This window comes from Danio rerio, chromosome 21, assembly GCF_049306965.1.
Source record: "Danio rerio strain Tuebingen ecotype United States chromosome 21, GRCz12tu, whole genome shotgun sequence".
NCBI classification, from domain to species: domain Eukaryota; kingdom Metazoa; phylum Chordata; class Actinopteri; order Cypriniformes; family Danionidae; genus Danio; species Danio rerio.
In genome coordinates, this window is record NC_133196.1 from 33,280,001 (window position 1) to 33,296,330 (window position 16,330).

Sequence of the window (16,330 nt, forward strand, 5' to 3'; positions counted from 1 at the left end):
AAATTCACAGCCTAAGAAGATTTAAGAGAACACATTAATGTGAACTTTGGTACCAAACACAGTTGTTCTCAAGGGTTTGATTATTGTGGTCACCGGATATTTACAAAGTTTTCATACAGGGACATACATTTTAAAAAGTTACTAGCGAGTTGATATGCATTAATGTCATATTTGTTGTCTTTAAAAAAGCGAGAATCTCCTGCTAACTTTAAGGACGATATAAAACAGTATTGCTACTACAGAATGTTTCAAACATATGGGCACATATTGTGGAGCAAACCCACACCACAAGCAACAACTTGATCTTCCATATGTAAATGAATTAGGCACGCAACATGTTCATGCTAGAAACCATTTATGAGCGAATGTATCTGATCTGTTTAAATACTGCAACAACCCTTTTAAATATGAAATCAATGTAGTGAATTTTGACACTCTCACCATCGGAGCAGTAAAGACAGACAGCATTGCCGCTAGGGCAGCCAGAGCAAACTTTGACTTTCTTGCCGCCTTCAGTGTGAATGCACAGAAAAAGTTGTTCAATAAATCGTGAGGTTGTCTCATTTCTCCATTGGAACTACTTCTTTATTCACATGCTGAAGTAAGTGGGTATATTCGAATCAAATGTCAGGTAATAGCCAGGTATATCATCAACAGCCAGGTAATTCTCAAATACTTTTATATGAATACTGCGGAGTCAAACATACTCATATATCGGAAGGTATAGGCCAACTAAATATTAGGGAAGTATTTGGTTTTGAACTTAAAGTGTTGATGAGTGCTGTTGTGTGTAAAAGTTAAAATTCTTCTTTAAACTTTATCAATCTAAAAAACAGCGCTCATGTCCGAGGCAATGCAAAAGATGAGAGATGCGAGTGCAAAGGTCGCACATGTCTATCAAACGCAATTACCGAAAAAAAGTAAATGCAGCAAATAGGACAAATCGTGACCTTAAAATTATAAGGTCCATCCGACATTTTTTGTCAACATTGAGTTATTGACATATTCTTTTAAAATGAGAACATATTTACATTATGTCATGATTAAGCTGTTTACATTTTAAGTGTTTTTGTTTAAAAAACAAAAAAAGGTTTTATCTGCAAAGTCGAATTCCAGCTTGACTTTATAAGGTTCTTTCTGTGAGCCAATCAGCCTTTTTAATGCATGCACAAGAACCAATCAGGATCAGCTTTCTTTGTCATTTCGCCGAACTGCTCCATTGACAGCGGTAAAGACCAGAAAGAGAAAAATCACACAAAATCAGAGTGAGCGAAATAATGCCGCACCACACAAAAATGAGATGTATGTTACTGTAATGATTTAGAAGCGTTTTTGACATTGAGATAAAATGTTAAATTTTACATTGTTGAAAAAGAAACAATTAATAGAAAGTGTAATATTAAATGTGAAATAGTTTTATTTGTGTATACATAGTCAGTAAAACAGTGTTTATTAAACAACAATTTGCCAGGTATACGGGGGCATATAATTTAATAAATATAATTCAATAGTTCAAATAAAGCATGCAATTTAATAAATATGACCATAATAATTACATAAAATTAACAGCTGCGCTGGACAAACTATTTAGCACAGTCTTGTATGCCTAATTTGAACAAAACAAAAAAAATCATCCTAAAACATCAAATAAATATTAAAGAAAGCAAAAATATGTACTTTCTCAAGCATCATCATATTGTTAAAACACTAAGTTATATATTTTTGATTGTGTTTCTTGTTAAGTAATGCTTCAATGAATGATCTGCAAGATAGAACCTTATAATTCCAAATGGAAAAAGACTTTTCTGATTTAGAGTGGTCTGTATTTACCGTGTTTTCTTTTACTCTAATTTGCAAATGTAAAAGAACTCTGATAATTTACATTTAGACTACATTTAGGGTCTCTGTCATGTTAATGTATAAAAAAAACTGTTACACACATATTGTTTGCTATATGGAATGCAAAAACTTTGAAGCTCAAAAACTCAAAATCACGAACGCAGATAGAACTTTCAATTCCAAGGTGACGACATGCATTCTGTGTAAATGGCCTGTAAGACCTCAGTGTAAATAATCTTCTTTAAAGCGTGACAAAAATTGTTTTGGACTTAAAATGCACTTTAAATTAAGGTAAAAATGAAAGTTAATACATAAACTTTTGCAAGTGTATGTTTTTAAAAATATTTTTAACAATTAATTTTTTTGTAATATTACATTATCTGCCAGTATAGCTTTTTTTAAACAAATGCTTTTATGGTTTGAGGGGCAAAATCAATACAAATAAGCAAGCACACGTCATGTTCACAAGGGTAGTTCACCCAACAATAAAAACCCTCATTTGTTCCCCATGATTTCTTTCCAAAAACCTGTACTTTTCTTTCTTTCTTGGAACACAAAAGGATATTTTTAAATAATCGTGGACTCAGCTGGCTTTCATCATGAAGACAAAAAGCGGCGAGTGGCAATTTTTCAAAAAAAGAAATAAATTAGAAAACCTTTTGTGCTCACAGAAGAAAGAAAGTAATTGTCCTCAATTTTGGATGAACTAGCGGCTGTGGTATTAGTCTTAAAAATGAGCATCAGACGTGCTTCTGGTGGCTCACTCACCACAGTCCATGAAAGTAAGATGAGCACAACAGGAGGTGTCAAGAAAATCAGTCAGTTTTCCAGTCTTAACCCTTGAATTGTAAAAAAGGATTGGTCTTCAGGCTGCTTCGGGTGAGTGATAATGATTAGATTTGTTCTGATCTGTTTAAATACATTACCTTGCTCCTCCAAAATAACCATCTTGTAATTTTTTGAGGGTTGCCAAAACCGTAGGATTAACTTGTTTGTAATCATCGCCTGCAAAGGACAAAAACCAAATGAGTCTCTTAGAATGAACAGCTGTTTCCTGCATATGTCCGGTGTGTTGAGGTCACTCACTGAGCATGCCGTGTGAAATGGGGAAGGTGACAGTGGGTCGTCCTGTCATCCTCCAGTGAGAGCACAGGTAGGAGAGGTCAACACGCAGCATCTCCACGATCATGTGATTGTCCAGGGCCAGATAAAACTCTTGGTGGTCAACAAACTGGACATTGAATCAGGATCAAAACCAGTAGATAAGCTGAGATTGTCAAACCATTTTTGATATAAAAATGTACTTAAAGTCCCAGTGAAATCAAAATAAAGTATTTTAGATGTTAGTATCAGTATGTTTAGTCTTAAGTAAAATATGTAAGCCAGTGTGCTCCAAAACAGTGACAAAATTTGTTTAAAAAGATATAAACATCCAAAGCTTGCAGTTCGCTACTTCCACCTAAATGGATCAAAGATTTTTTTCGACATCACCTCATACTTTAGTTTCTCATCAAAGCTTCTAACCAATCAAATGATCTCACGTATCTGACATATCCCGCACCATTTAAGTGGTTATTGCTTTATGCACTTGAACTCATCTTCACAACAATTGTGATTAACTGCTAAATTCAACAGAGGATTTTTGGAAATATGTGCTTTAGCTTACATTTGTTGTGAAAACACTAAACCATACTTTAAAGGTCACAAAACACCAAAACACATTTTGTGACATATTGACAGTCATATACAGTTGAAGTCAGAATTATTAGCCCCCCTGAATTATTAATGCCCCTGTTTATTTTTTTCGCCAATTTTTGTTTAATGGAGGGAATATTGTTTCAGCTCATTTCTAAGCATAATAGGTTTAAAAACTTATTTCTAATAACGGATTTATTTTATCTTTGACATGATAACAGTAAATAATATTTTACTTGATATTTTTCAAGACACTTCTATACAGCTTAAAGTGACATTTAAAGGCTTAACTAGGTTAATAAGGTGAACTAGGCAGGTTAGGGTAATTTGGCAAGTTATTGTATAACGATGGTTTGTTCTGTAGATTATCAAAAAAAAAAAAATTAGCTTAAAGGGGCTAATAATTTTGTCCCAAAAATGTTTTTTTAAAAATTAATAACTGCTTTTATTCTAGCTAAAATAAAACAAATAAGACTTTCTCCAGAAGAAAAAACATTATCAGACATACTGTAAAAATGTCCTTGCTCTATTAAAAAGTAATTTGGGAAATATAAAAATAAAATAAAATTAAAAGGTGGCTAATAATTCTGACTTCACTTGTATGTGTCCCACATTGCTATAAACACTATCAGGACACATATATTTAATGAAAAAAAATTTAAATTGGTTGTTTTTGCATTATTTTGAGCAAATTCGTACGATTTGAAACAAAATTTTGAAGCAACATCACAGCATTGAGATCATTATGTATATTATAGCTTCGAAGTTTTTATCTGTTACAGTGTTCAGACGGCAGAGAGACACCAAGTTGTGTTGCCAATCGTAATTAAAACAAGTGGAAAAAGAAGAATTATTCTGAGACATGGGTTGTCAGTGTTACATTTATAAATGTGCTGCAACCAAGGTTTTGTTTCCATTTCCCGGGATGAGAGCACAGTTGGCATGTGGACCCACATGTGTGGATTACAGTGGTCTGCTAACATGTGACAAAAAAATATATTTGTAAGGAACATTTTTTTATCCAAGAGCTTTTCACATCTAGAAATGATGAAATCCGGATTTTTCACTCGTCTTCTTTTAAAAAATGATGCGGCTCCTGTTGGTTTTGATTATTAGGATGTGTCTGTGTCCAGTACTGGGGGAAATATGACAAAACACTAAATCTGGGTCAGAAATCCCAGGAAAAACGGGCGTGTTGGCACGTATGCAGATTTGGTAAGTGTGTGATCAGTGTTCTTTGTTTATGTTTATTCAGATAGCACAGCTAGGTAGTATAGTCAGCAGTACTCTTTTAGTTTTTTGAAGACATCATTTATTTAAAAATTATTTATGTTTACAGTAATATCAATACAATATTATGGACTAAAAGATCCATTGTAAATGCTGCTCTCTGAATAAAATTATGTAAACAGCTCAAACTATTACAATTATGTAGGATTTTCGCCACGTATGTTTTTCGCCATATTTTGTGACAGTATAGTCTTTATACACATGGCTGTTTGACACTTGTCTCTACACCTACCGAGTCTTTGCATCTACCGAGAAATGCTGACGTTTTTTTCTTCCATTCAGTGTGTTATATTATCAAATTCTTTTAAAACGACACTCTTTCAGCAGTTCCTCGCATCCAGTTTCTCATTTGTCATAGGGGCATACATGAAATGTTCCAGAATGGATTTGGTGAAAATCCCAAACTGCAGTTAAAGTCGACAAATTAAAAATGAAACACCCGAAATTGCATGAAACTCCAGAGGAAATGTGGATAGTGCGGCAATGATGCAAAGATTTTAAACCAATAAAGTGCTATAACATGTAAAACGGGATCATGAAAGGAACATTCAAAAAAGCACTCATGTAAACACTTTAATCTTATTATTGCCTTATTCACATTAAGCCAAATAATTCGATTACTGATGTCCATGTAAACATAGTCACTGTCTCCCCTGTGTCTGTATTTGTTTTGCCTCTGTAAAAAATCAGCGTGTGCATGTACTGAAACTCCCATTTTCATGCAAACCCTTCTCTCTTTTGCCACTCGACACTCTCACCTAAACAAACTAGAGGAGTGAAGACATCGTGCTGAGACTTTCATCACCCTTGAAACACGTTTGTCAACTGTTTCAAGGTAAAATGAAAACTACATTTAACAGAAGAAAGAAAGTCGAATGGATTTGAAACCACTTGAGGTTGAATAAATGATTGGAACATTTTCACCATTGGGTGAACTCTCCCTTTAACCTATTTTGTTCTTGAACTGCTGTGTGAAGGGACACAAAAAACTCAGAGTGTGTGGTATAAGAGTTTTTTTCCACGCAATTTCTGAAATTGTCTAAAAATACCACAAGATGAAGTAAATACAGATTAGCTTGCCACATTATTATTAACTAGAGCCAATCTATGTAGACTGTGTTGCTTATTATGGAAATAAGCTGCTACATCTATATTGTTGTTTTTAAATTCTTCTCCCATCAATTTTTTTTATGGGCAGACTTATATTAATTTGCCATGCTATTAATAAATACAGCATGTAATATGTGACTCTGGACCACAAAACCTTAAATATTATGTCAAAAATACATTGTGCGGGTCAGAATTATTGATTTTTTCTTTATTATTAAAAATATTAAACTAAAGATCATGTTTCATGCATATATCTTATATATTCTCAATTATAAATATATCAAAACAAAAATATTGATCAGTAAGATGCATAACTAAGCACTTCATTTAGATAACTTTTAAATGTGATTTTCTCAGTATTTAGATTATTTTTGAAGCCTCAGATTCCAGCTGAATCAAATGTTGTTGTTTTTTAACATCAATGGATAGCTTGTTTAGCTTTCAGGTGATGTATAAATGTCAATATCAAACAATTTACATTTATAATTGGTTTTGTGGTTCAGGGTTATTAAAATAATTGTCAAGAAATTCAAATTCGCATGTTTACATACTTGAGGTGTGAAGGTAAAGATGGTGTCGCGAATAATGTAGAATTTAGACGTTCCCAACACACCAATACGCCGGTACGGTCGTCCAGTCAGTCCCAGCCTTTGGTTTCGCCCTGAAAAAAAAAAAATTGACAGCATTTTGTTCAGTTTGTAAATGCTTTTTATCTCTGTTTTTTGTTGTTACATGTAGTAACTTGCCATGAGTCTGAATATTTTTCTGTTGTTTAACATCATTTTATATGCAAAATGACACTTTCATACAAAAAAAACCTGGACTGTTGAATTAACTAAAACTGCAATTCATCGACTCGCCTTTGGGGGCTGGCTCCAGGAAATCCAGATGTTTTCTGACTGCAATAGTAAATTGGCCAATTTTACAGCTGATAAAAACTTGTTTACAGCCTGGTACAGTAGCTGGTTTTGGTTCATAAAGCTGATATTACTATTTATGACAACTGTGAGGGGGTGTTTTATTAAGTCTACATAATTAAGGCCGTGGCCACTTGAGAGACAGCTAAATCTTCCGGCTGATTAGCTGCTGAACTCGGCATATACATCGTATTTTTGTGTTGTTTTATGTGGCTTTACACAGTCAATTGCCTTTTGGAATTATTTCCTACAGTTATCAGATACTATAGCCTGCTGTGTGCACTTAATTTTGCTCACTAACCATTCAAGTTGCCTCCATTTCCCAGGTGAGTGAAATTACTTATACACTACTTATACACCGTATCAATAAATGTATTTGTTTTATTTAAGATCATTTACCACTCATAATGTTCTTCAGAACTGTAATGCACTAAAAAATCTGACAGATTAATTAGCTGTAGGCTCTAGAACAGTCATCTGAAACACTGTCATACAGTTTTATGCCTGGATTTCATCAATAGCCTTGCATTTACTAACACAGACTATATTTGAAGTGTTTGGAAGTAATTTGCGTTTTCCTCCTGTAGAAAAACGTCATAAGGACAATGCTGAGTGGCTCAATGTGTTACAACAGTGTTTTTAAAAGTCTAAACACTTTATTGATATAGTATACAGCTAAGCACATGTGGTCAGAACACAAACAAGTCGCAGGTAAGGAAGTATTAAGTGTTTCTCCCAAAGAAAAGCCTGTCCAAGCAAAATGCCTGTAAATGCATGTAGGTGTCTGTAGCTTCACTCACACTCCGCCTCTTTGCCCTTATTTGGTATCCCCGGTGAGTGCAATGATGTGCGAACAAAATGGCAACAGTTGGTCATGCCTACTTGTTGCTTTATTTGCGTTCTTCAAAAACCAATAGGTGATGTCACGGATACTTTTACATGTCTTTTACAGTCTATGGTTTTACGTTATGGTTTGTAACAGTACTGTGCTGTTTATTTAAATGATAGTTCACCCAAAAATGAAAATTTACACATTATTTACTTGGGATGTCCCGATCAGGTTTTTTGCACTCAAGTCAGTGTCTAAGTCATTTGATTTTGAATATCTACCAATACCGAAATGGAATCTGATACTTCTATAATACATAAATGCTTAGTAGAGACATAGAAGCTACGGACAAACTCAATGTGTCTGTGGTGAACGAAACATGGGGTACATCTTATAACAGGACAAATAGTTTGTCAGAAATCTTCTTATAAAGAGCTGGCAGAGCTTTCTCTGAGAAAAAGTGGCGAGAAAACATTTTAAATCAAGGTTCTACATTTGTTTTTGAGGTGTCTTATCAGGTTTGTTGTGTTAAATATAGCCTTTTCCTTTCCACCTCTTGCAATGCCAAGTTTATCTCACAGTTTGCCATGGCAAAGTTGTCGTCATCAACTTTATATTACCTCCAGACCGCAAACATACTCGCACATTCCACTTTAAGCAACTTCCGTGTTCTTCTTTGCTCCCATTTAACCAATAGCGTCTCTGCAACAAAGTGATGTCATGCCACATGCATTGCTGTTTCTGTGTGAAGTAACGAAAGAGGTCTAACTTTGTGCCACCGCAAAAATAGATGTGCTAAAATGTAAAGATATGATTTATATACATATATATATTCGAGTCCTGGTTTGGAGGCAACGTCCAATTCCGATAGAGTCTGAATTGATCAGGACTGATCATGATCATGTGATCAGATCTGGTCATCACTACTATTAATTCTCCTTCAAGTGGTTCCAAACATTGTTGATTTTCTTTTTTTCTGTTGAACTTACCCAGTAGGAAAAACTAATTCTATGAAAGTCAATGGTTACTGGTTTTAGCTTTCTTCAGAATATCTTTTGTGTTTAATAAAAGACAGAAGCTCAAGTTTTGTGACATGAAGGGTCAGTAAATGATATCAGAATTCTCTGTTTTGCAAGAACTATTATGATGTTTTTAGGTAAAGCATACACTGTAAAAGCATGGCTTAATTAAGTATTGCACTGTTTGAGTAAAACTTACAAACAAACAAAGGGTAAAATGTACGTGAAACAAAGTGTTGTGATCTTCAAATATCTCCAAGTAAAAATTACTCATTAAACAATATTACCTTTAAGGAAATATTATAATCTCTCATAAATGACTCTCATTTGGTCACTCATTTCACTGTATTAAGGTGTTAAAGAGGTAAAATAAACCTCTTTTTTTCCAAAGAGGTGTGAAAAGACATAAAGATGATAGTGTTTTTACTTCAATCTGACTGATCTCCTCTACTCTGAGCTCACCTAGTCTGGCATAGATGTGGCTGAGGACTCTAGAGGGCTGAACTCGGATTGGGTGAATGTCCTCCAGGGTTTCAGAGTCAATGCCATGGCCCTGCAGGAGATGTTTAATCTCATCGTTTTCTGCCAGGATTGACACTGAAAGCACAAGAATGGAAGACGGCCAGTGTAAATACTGTGAGAGGGAATGATTATATAATAGATTCCACAACAAACCCAAGTTTCTAAATTAATTAACCCACATTAAGCTGTTGTCAAACACTGCAGATGTTACCTTGAACCACCACATCAGGTTTAGGGATAGTGGAGAGGCGCCTGTTGAGAGGATCGATTTCTCCAGGTGCTAAAAAACCCTGTAAAGGCAAAAAAACATTTTGTTATTTGACATTTACACTGTAAAACCCAAAAAATTAAGGTAACTCAATCAACGCAATCGATTGTTATATAAGTTATATAAGTTATATAAGTATATATATATATATATACTTGGGGGGGGGGTCAAGTTTTTCATTTACATTTACATTTACATTTAGTCATTTAGCAGACGCTTTTATCCAAAGCGACTTACAAATGAGGACAAGGAAGCAATTTACACAACTATAAGAGCAACAATGGATAAGTGCTATAGGCAAGTTTCAGGTCTGTAAAGTCTAAGAAGGCAAGTATTAGTAGTATTAGTATTTTTTTATTTTTTTATTTTTATTTATTTTATTTTTTTTTGGGTACAGTTAGTGTGATATCCAGAGAGGCAATTGCAGATTAGGAAGTGAAGTGGAGACTAAATAGTTGAGTTTTTAGTCGTTTCTTGAAAATAGCGAGTGACTGCTGTTCTGATGCAGTTAGGGAGTTCATTCCACCAACTGGGCAGATTTAGCGTGAGCGTTCGCGAAAGTGATTTCTTCCCTCTTTGGGATGGAACCACGAGGCGACGTTCATTCACAGAACGCAAGTTTCTGGAGGGCACATAGATCTGCAGAAGTGAGAGCAGATAAGAAGGAGCAAGGCCAGAGGTCACTTTGTTTAAGTTCGGTAATATGCTTCAGTAAACCAAAGTTATCTATTTAATTCAATTACTATTTATTTAATTCAATCTACTTTATTAATCAAACTTTTGTTTTTGTTTTGAAAGATATTGAGTGGTTCTCAATGACATTTGTAATATTAAATAGACCTATTAATGGATGACTATGAAAAATATTTTTTATTTCATTGTTCAACTTCCACGTGCGAGCAAGCGTATAATAAAATACAAACTATGCATCTAGTTTTATGGACACCTACAGTACAAATGCCCACTATACAAGAAACATGTTTTGTTGACGCTTAAGGGTGTCGCACACCTGATGCGCCACTTAGCGCCGCGGACAGCTGCCGACTTACGGCGCTGGTCTGTGTACCCTGATCGAAACCTATGTTTAGAACTCTGAAATGCATGGCGCTGTGTGGTGCGATGCTGTGCGTCGCTGAGTGGCGCTTCTGGTGCGTGACCCCCTTTACTTTGTCTGTTGGTGCTCTAGATTTGCTGGATTCAAATGACTAAATTATATTTTGATGCAAACATGTAATGCACAATGGTATGAACTATTATAGGGGTGGTGAGACGTGCATTTACATTATCTAGTATTTAAATTAGTGATATTATTTAAGATACTGATCAGAGCACATTATTTCTTAACTATTAAAATTCAGACCACCCCATACATCTTGTTCTTCAGGGGAGATCAAGCATTAGTTAGGGGGGTCAGACCCCCCCATACCCCCCTGTAATTTGCACCCTGCGTATACCTACACTTTAAAACCCAAAAAGTTAAGGTAGCTCAAACTGTTTGAAGTTCAATCCCTTTGAACTTAATCCCTTTGAGCAAATGAAGCAGTTTGAGCACAGTAAAAGCCAATAAATGAAGAGAACTCAAACCAACTGAGAACTGTAATACCAAATTAATTAAGACAACTCAAACCATTTGAGGAAACCGATTGCAACAAATCATTTGAGTTAAAAAACGATGTAAATGTAGATGTAAATGTATATGAGTACTGTGCACTTACTCCCTTTAAGTTAAAGTAATGAGGTATTTAATTAATTCATTACCTTCAACACTGAGTCCAAAACTCTTTTCAAATGAGTAGAATTAACTTTCAGTCAAATTTGAGTAAACTACACTCATTTTATTTGATAAAGTTGACTGTTGGGTTTTACAGTGTAATCAATGGAGATGGAGGCATGCTATACAAACAATAATCACAACAAAATCCGTTTTACATAGGAGCAGTCACATATTAGTTGTTTCAAGGAGGTTATAGTACAAAGTTATACGGAAATTATGGATTCAGATTTTTCTGTATTAACAGATCAACCCTTTTGGGCTGTGAAATGCATTAGAGCTTCTATTCTGCCTGCTGTATCACTCTCAAGAAAGCTTTTATTTTCACAAATGCATAGTCAAATACATAGTCATTTCTTTTAAGTACATTTATATATAGCAAGAGAAATTGTGCTGTAAATGTAAATACAGTATTATTGCTGTAATTGATTTACAGTAAGTTAATACAGGAAATTGTTAACAGTGTACATTTATATTGAAGTTTTTTAAAATATAACGTTTTCAAATAGTCCAAAAAAACAAACAAACCTCATGCAAGAGTTAACTTTTTTATGTGATATGGAGATTTTTGAAAAATTATGTTTTTCAATTTCATTTGCAATTTCAATGTGCCACACTTTAAAGAGTCACCATGTTGTCACATGGTCCTTCAAAAATCATTGTAATATGCTCATTTCCTGCCAAAGACACACGTATCATTATACTTATTATTATAAATGTTGAAACATTAGTGCTGCTTAATATTATTTAATACACTGAACTGAAATGAACTGAATGTTAAAACAGCTGTGTTTCATAAGAGAGATAAACTTTTCAAAAGGTCTCAGAGAAGCGATTGAGAAACGCTACAGTACGGCATTACCATATAGAGCGATTTTATTTTGTGGAATTTACTGTACCTCTGCCAGCAGGTTACCCAATATGTACAGAGACTGGCCCCATTTCAGTGGACACTTGCCCACTGGCGCTCTCTCCACGGTGTGAGGATTTACATACTCCTCATCAACCTAGATGAAATGACACATACAGGGTGAAAGTCCATTTTCCTTTGGTAAACCTCAGAGAGAATCGATGAACCAGGAACCTGACTTCGGGTGTTTTATAACAGCACAAAATCCAATGCTTTGGTGTTAAATGTGGCGTACCATATCCAGAGGAACACTATATAGTTCAGGGACCAATCGTAATCCATTCTTTCCTCTGATGAGAATGCCGTCCAAAGCCTCTCTGTACTCCTGGACCTAAATAAAGTAGGAACAAGCCGAGCATTGTTTTCTGAAAAAAAGTCAGTCATTTATTGTGTATGGTGAAGTGTGTGTACCTGTTCTGGACTCTTGATAAAAATGCCATCCAGGATGAGGTATGTCCAGAACAGCGGCCATTCGCACTCTATGTTTTCAAAGAGCTTCAGCTCTGATGACTCGTAGTGCAGTCGATTGGGATCCTTTTTCAAAACAGGGATTGAGAGATAATGAGATGTAATGGCTTCTACAAAAGATGGCTATATAAAAATAAATGATGTAGTTTGTCTTATAAGTACTATAAGTGTGGTCTTACCTCCCTGGGAGTTTTGTGTCCATCTCGAAGAAAGCGACAGCATCCATATCTGCCCTATGTGACAGTACAGGGGTAAATAAACACTGTAAAATGAGGCATCTAGGAAAAAAATGCACGTTTTTATTTGGACACAGTTTATTTTATGGTGTACTCTTTACAATACCATTCTACATTTTGTACTGGATAATGTAGGTAAGAACATTTACATTTTAGGATTAGGAATAGAGTTTGTTTTGGGGTCAGTTACATGTAATTGTACAAAAATTACTGTTATTAGTATGCATGTAAGGTGTAACAAAGACTAATATAAAAGGTTACTTTTATATAATTTTATAATATTAACAATTATATTATATTATATTATATTATATTATATTATATTATATTATATTATATTATATTATATTATATTATATTATTAATAGTTTACAAATATTTGAAAATACACAAAGTACAATTAAATTATTTATACAAATACAATATTATTTATTTATTTATTTAATGCCTATTTTATTTATTTATGTTTATTTTATTTTAAGTGGGGCGATGAGGTGGAGCAGTAGATAGTGCTGTAACCTAAATGCAAGAAGGCCTTTGGTTCGAGCCTCGGCTGGGTCAATTGGCATTTCTGTATGAAGTTTGCATGTTCTTCCTGCGTTTGCGTGGGTTTGCTCTGGTTTCCTCCACAAGTCCAAAGACATGTGGTACAGGTGAATTGGGTAGGCTAAAATTGTCCGTAGTGCATGTGTGTGAATGTGGGTGTGTGGATGTTCCTGAGTGATGGTTTCAGCTGAAAGGGGATGCATGTGGGGAAACATAGGCTGGATAAGTTGGCAGTTCATTCTGCTATGGTGACCCCAGATTAATAAAGGGACTAAGCCGAAAAGAAAATAAATAAATAAATGAATTATCTTAAGTAAATTTCCTAAACTTAATCAATCATTTAATTAATTTACACACTCAATCACCCAGTAGTCAAACCTATTCCTGCCTATGAACCGATCACATTTTTGTTCTTTACACATTTTCTGAAACCTACAAAAAAGCGTTTAAATATTTTTGAATTTTCAATGCTAGTGTTTTAAATCCTACTGACATGTAGTGTAAATGCACAGCCAAACAGCCATATATGTTTTCCAGTTCCTTTATGTCATGTAAACACCTCTTAATCTATGAACAAAGTCCTGTGGGAAATGCATGTCTTTAATAAATTAAAGTTTATTTAATTTAAATAAATCACTGGTTCAAGCCTCGTGTGGGGTGTTTGCATGTTCTCCCTGCGTTCGCGTAGGTTTCCTCCGGGTATTCCGGTTTCCACCAAAGTCCACAGACATGTGGTACAAGTAAATTGGTTAAGCTAAATTGTCCATAGTGTATAAGTGTAAATGAGTGTGTATTGATGTTTGCCAGAGATGGGTTGCATTCTTTGCGTAAAAACATATGCTGGATAAGTTGGTGGTTTATTCCGCCGTGGCAACCCCAGATTAATAAAGGGACTACAGGTAAGTCAAAAAGAAAATGAATGAATGAATGATTAAATTATTAGATTGACGATATCTTATCCATAACATACAGAAATAAAAATAGTATTTACTAGTTACATACCTTAAATTTTTTCCCCTTTGGAATGCGACCCCTGGGATAAATTATATGAATAATATTAATTGTAATATTTAATATTAATAGCATCAGTTGTGGCAGATTGATTTAACAGCACCATTGTAAACTTTAACACCTTTACGTCACTGATGTACATTAAAAATAAACTTTAAAAAAAAAACCAGAAGATAGAGGATGATCTTTAAGTGACGGACTCCAAAATTATGCGAAGAATAGCTCTGTGCAGTAAACATTGTGCCCACCACCAGTCTCATTACATGGGGTTAATATTAAATTAAACAAATGAATACATGACAAAAAAAAAAACTATATGATTGTTAGACTGTTACAATTTTTTGTATTGTCAATATGCTTGTATTTATGTAGGCCTATTCATGTGTGTGCACCATTGTGTGCAATGCTTGTATGTTTATAACCACCTCTGAGGATAACGGGGGTCACGAGTCACTGGAATTATTATTTTGGGGGTCAGAGGCTCAAAAGTTTGGGAATCCCTGCTGTAGAAATTCTATGCGACCAAAATCCCCCAAAATGTTAAAATGCCACACACAGATCTCAATAGTCGGTGCATAAAACAAAACTAAAGCAAAATCAAAGACGATAACTCTAACTGATAACTATATCTGATCAGCATTCACCTGAAGCTTTGAAATGATTTCTTCTTTGGTGATATTAACAACATCAATGTCTTCAACTGCGAACGCTGGATAAGAGATGATGGAGAGAACTCCAGCGTCCACCTCTTTAGATGTTGATGCCCTCGGCAGCATGGAGTTGAGAATAGACTAATGTAAAAACATTTAAACAGAGAAAAGCAATTTGTTACTTTCAGGAAACATTTATGTGATCCCCGTAAGGTAAGTTTATTACATTGCAGTGCTGAATGTCGTCAGCTAAAGCGTGAACAACGGACTCTGGGCCTCCTTTGGCACCAAACAGGTTCAGTCCGTCCAAGGCCTCCAAAGCTGCCTAAATAAACACGCAGCGAGAGGTCATGTTATTGTATCATGAAGAGATCATTATTTGACACTTGTTAGACATGTGAAATCATTTTACCTTTGCCATCCCGATAGAGCTGGCATTTATCTCAGGGATCCCTTTGTTGGTCTTGTCTCCTCGTTCCCACATTCCAAAATCCTGAGGGTCATTTCCAGCCTTAATATCCATGCAAAGTATGCAAAATCCACACATATCAGAACAGCTTAATGGTGCTTACCGCTACTTTGTATGCAGATTCGATGTAAAAAATCAGATTCTGGACAACATCGACTTCATCACGAGTATAGACGATATTCAGCCCTGCAAATAAGAAGTGGTGAAAATCTATGATTTTATGGGACACAAAAATTAATTGGTTTAATTGGACTCATGCAGAATTCAGGAATTGTTGTTATTAGCACCACCGGTGACAAACAAATGTGTACTGCAGTTTGCAACATCACTTTTTTTTCAGAATCAGAATCAGAAAGACCTTTTCTTTTCTTTTTTTTGCCAGGTGTGTGCACACATACAAGACATTTGTGCAACAGAATTACAGAAACAGGACAAAAAAAAAAACAGATAATAAATATATTTTAAAAATAGAAGTAGTAAATACAAATATACAAATTAACAAGTAAAACCAAAATCAATCATCAGGTCTAGTGCCCCCCAATGAGATTCAAATGCCCCCTCAGTTATTACATAATGGTGCTGGGACTGGTTTATGTGATGAATTGCCTGAGAGAAGAAACTGTTTCTGTGTCAGGATGTTCTGGTGCGCAGTGCTCTGTAACCTCTACTAGAAGGTAAGAGATCAAAGAGGCAATGTGCTGGGTGTGAGGGGTCCAGGGGGATTTTGGCAGCTCTTCTGCTTGCTCTGGATAAATACATTTCTTGGAGATTAGGGAGGGT

The 16,330-nt window shown here is 35.0% G+C and overlaps 1 protein-coding gene across 5 annotated transcripts in view; it reads right to left on the reverse strand.

Moving 5' to 3' along the window:
- The window catches only part of phka1b (phosphorylase kinase, alpha 1b (muscle)), a 49,956-nt gene that overhangs the window by 19,851 nt on the left and 13,775 nt on the right, over positions 1-16,330 (reverse strand). For 2 of the 5 annotated variants that reach the window (XM_009295578.5, XM_073936042.1), the window contains exons 5-18: positions 15,654-15,736; positions 15,494-15,574; positions 15,308-15,406; positions 15,076-15,222; positions 12,818-12,871; positions 12,582-12,704; positions 12,406-12,501; positions 12,160-12,267; positions 9,433-9,511; positions 9,162-9,296; positions 6,486-6,595; positions 2,926-3,070; positions 2,766-2,844; positions 2,608-2,678 (exon numbers count right to left, since the gene is read on the reverse strand). In XM_009295578.5, the coding sequence (XP_009293853.2) occupies positions 2,608-2,678; positions 2,766-2,844; positions 2,926-3,070; positions 6,486-6,595; positions 9,162-9,296; positions 9,433-9,511; positions 12,160-12,267; positions 12,406-12,501; positions 12,582-12,704; positions 12,818-12,871; positions 15,076-15,222; positions 15,308-15,406; positions 15,494-15,574; positions 15,654-15,736 (1,410 nt within the window). Of the gene's footprint in view, positions 1-1,556; positions 1,607-2,607; positions 2,679-2,765; positions 2,845-2,925; positions 3,071-6,485; positions 6,596-9,161; positions 9,297-9,432; positions 9,512-12,159; positions 12,268-12,405; positions 12,502-12,581; positions 12,705-12,817; positions 12,872-15,075; positions 15,223-15,307; positions 15,407-15,493; positions 15,575-15,653; positions 15,737-16,330 lie in introns of all 5 variants that reach the window. The other 3 variants (XM_073936043.1, XM_073936041.1, XM_073936044.1) reach the window with 3 other exon arrangements.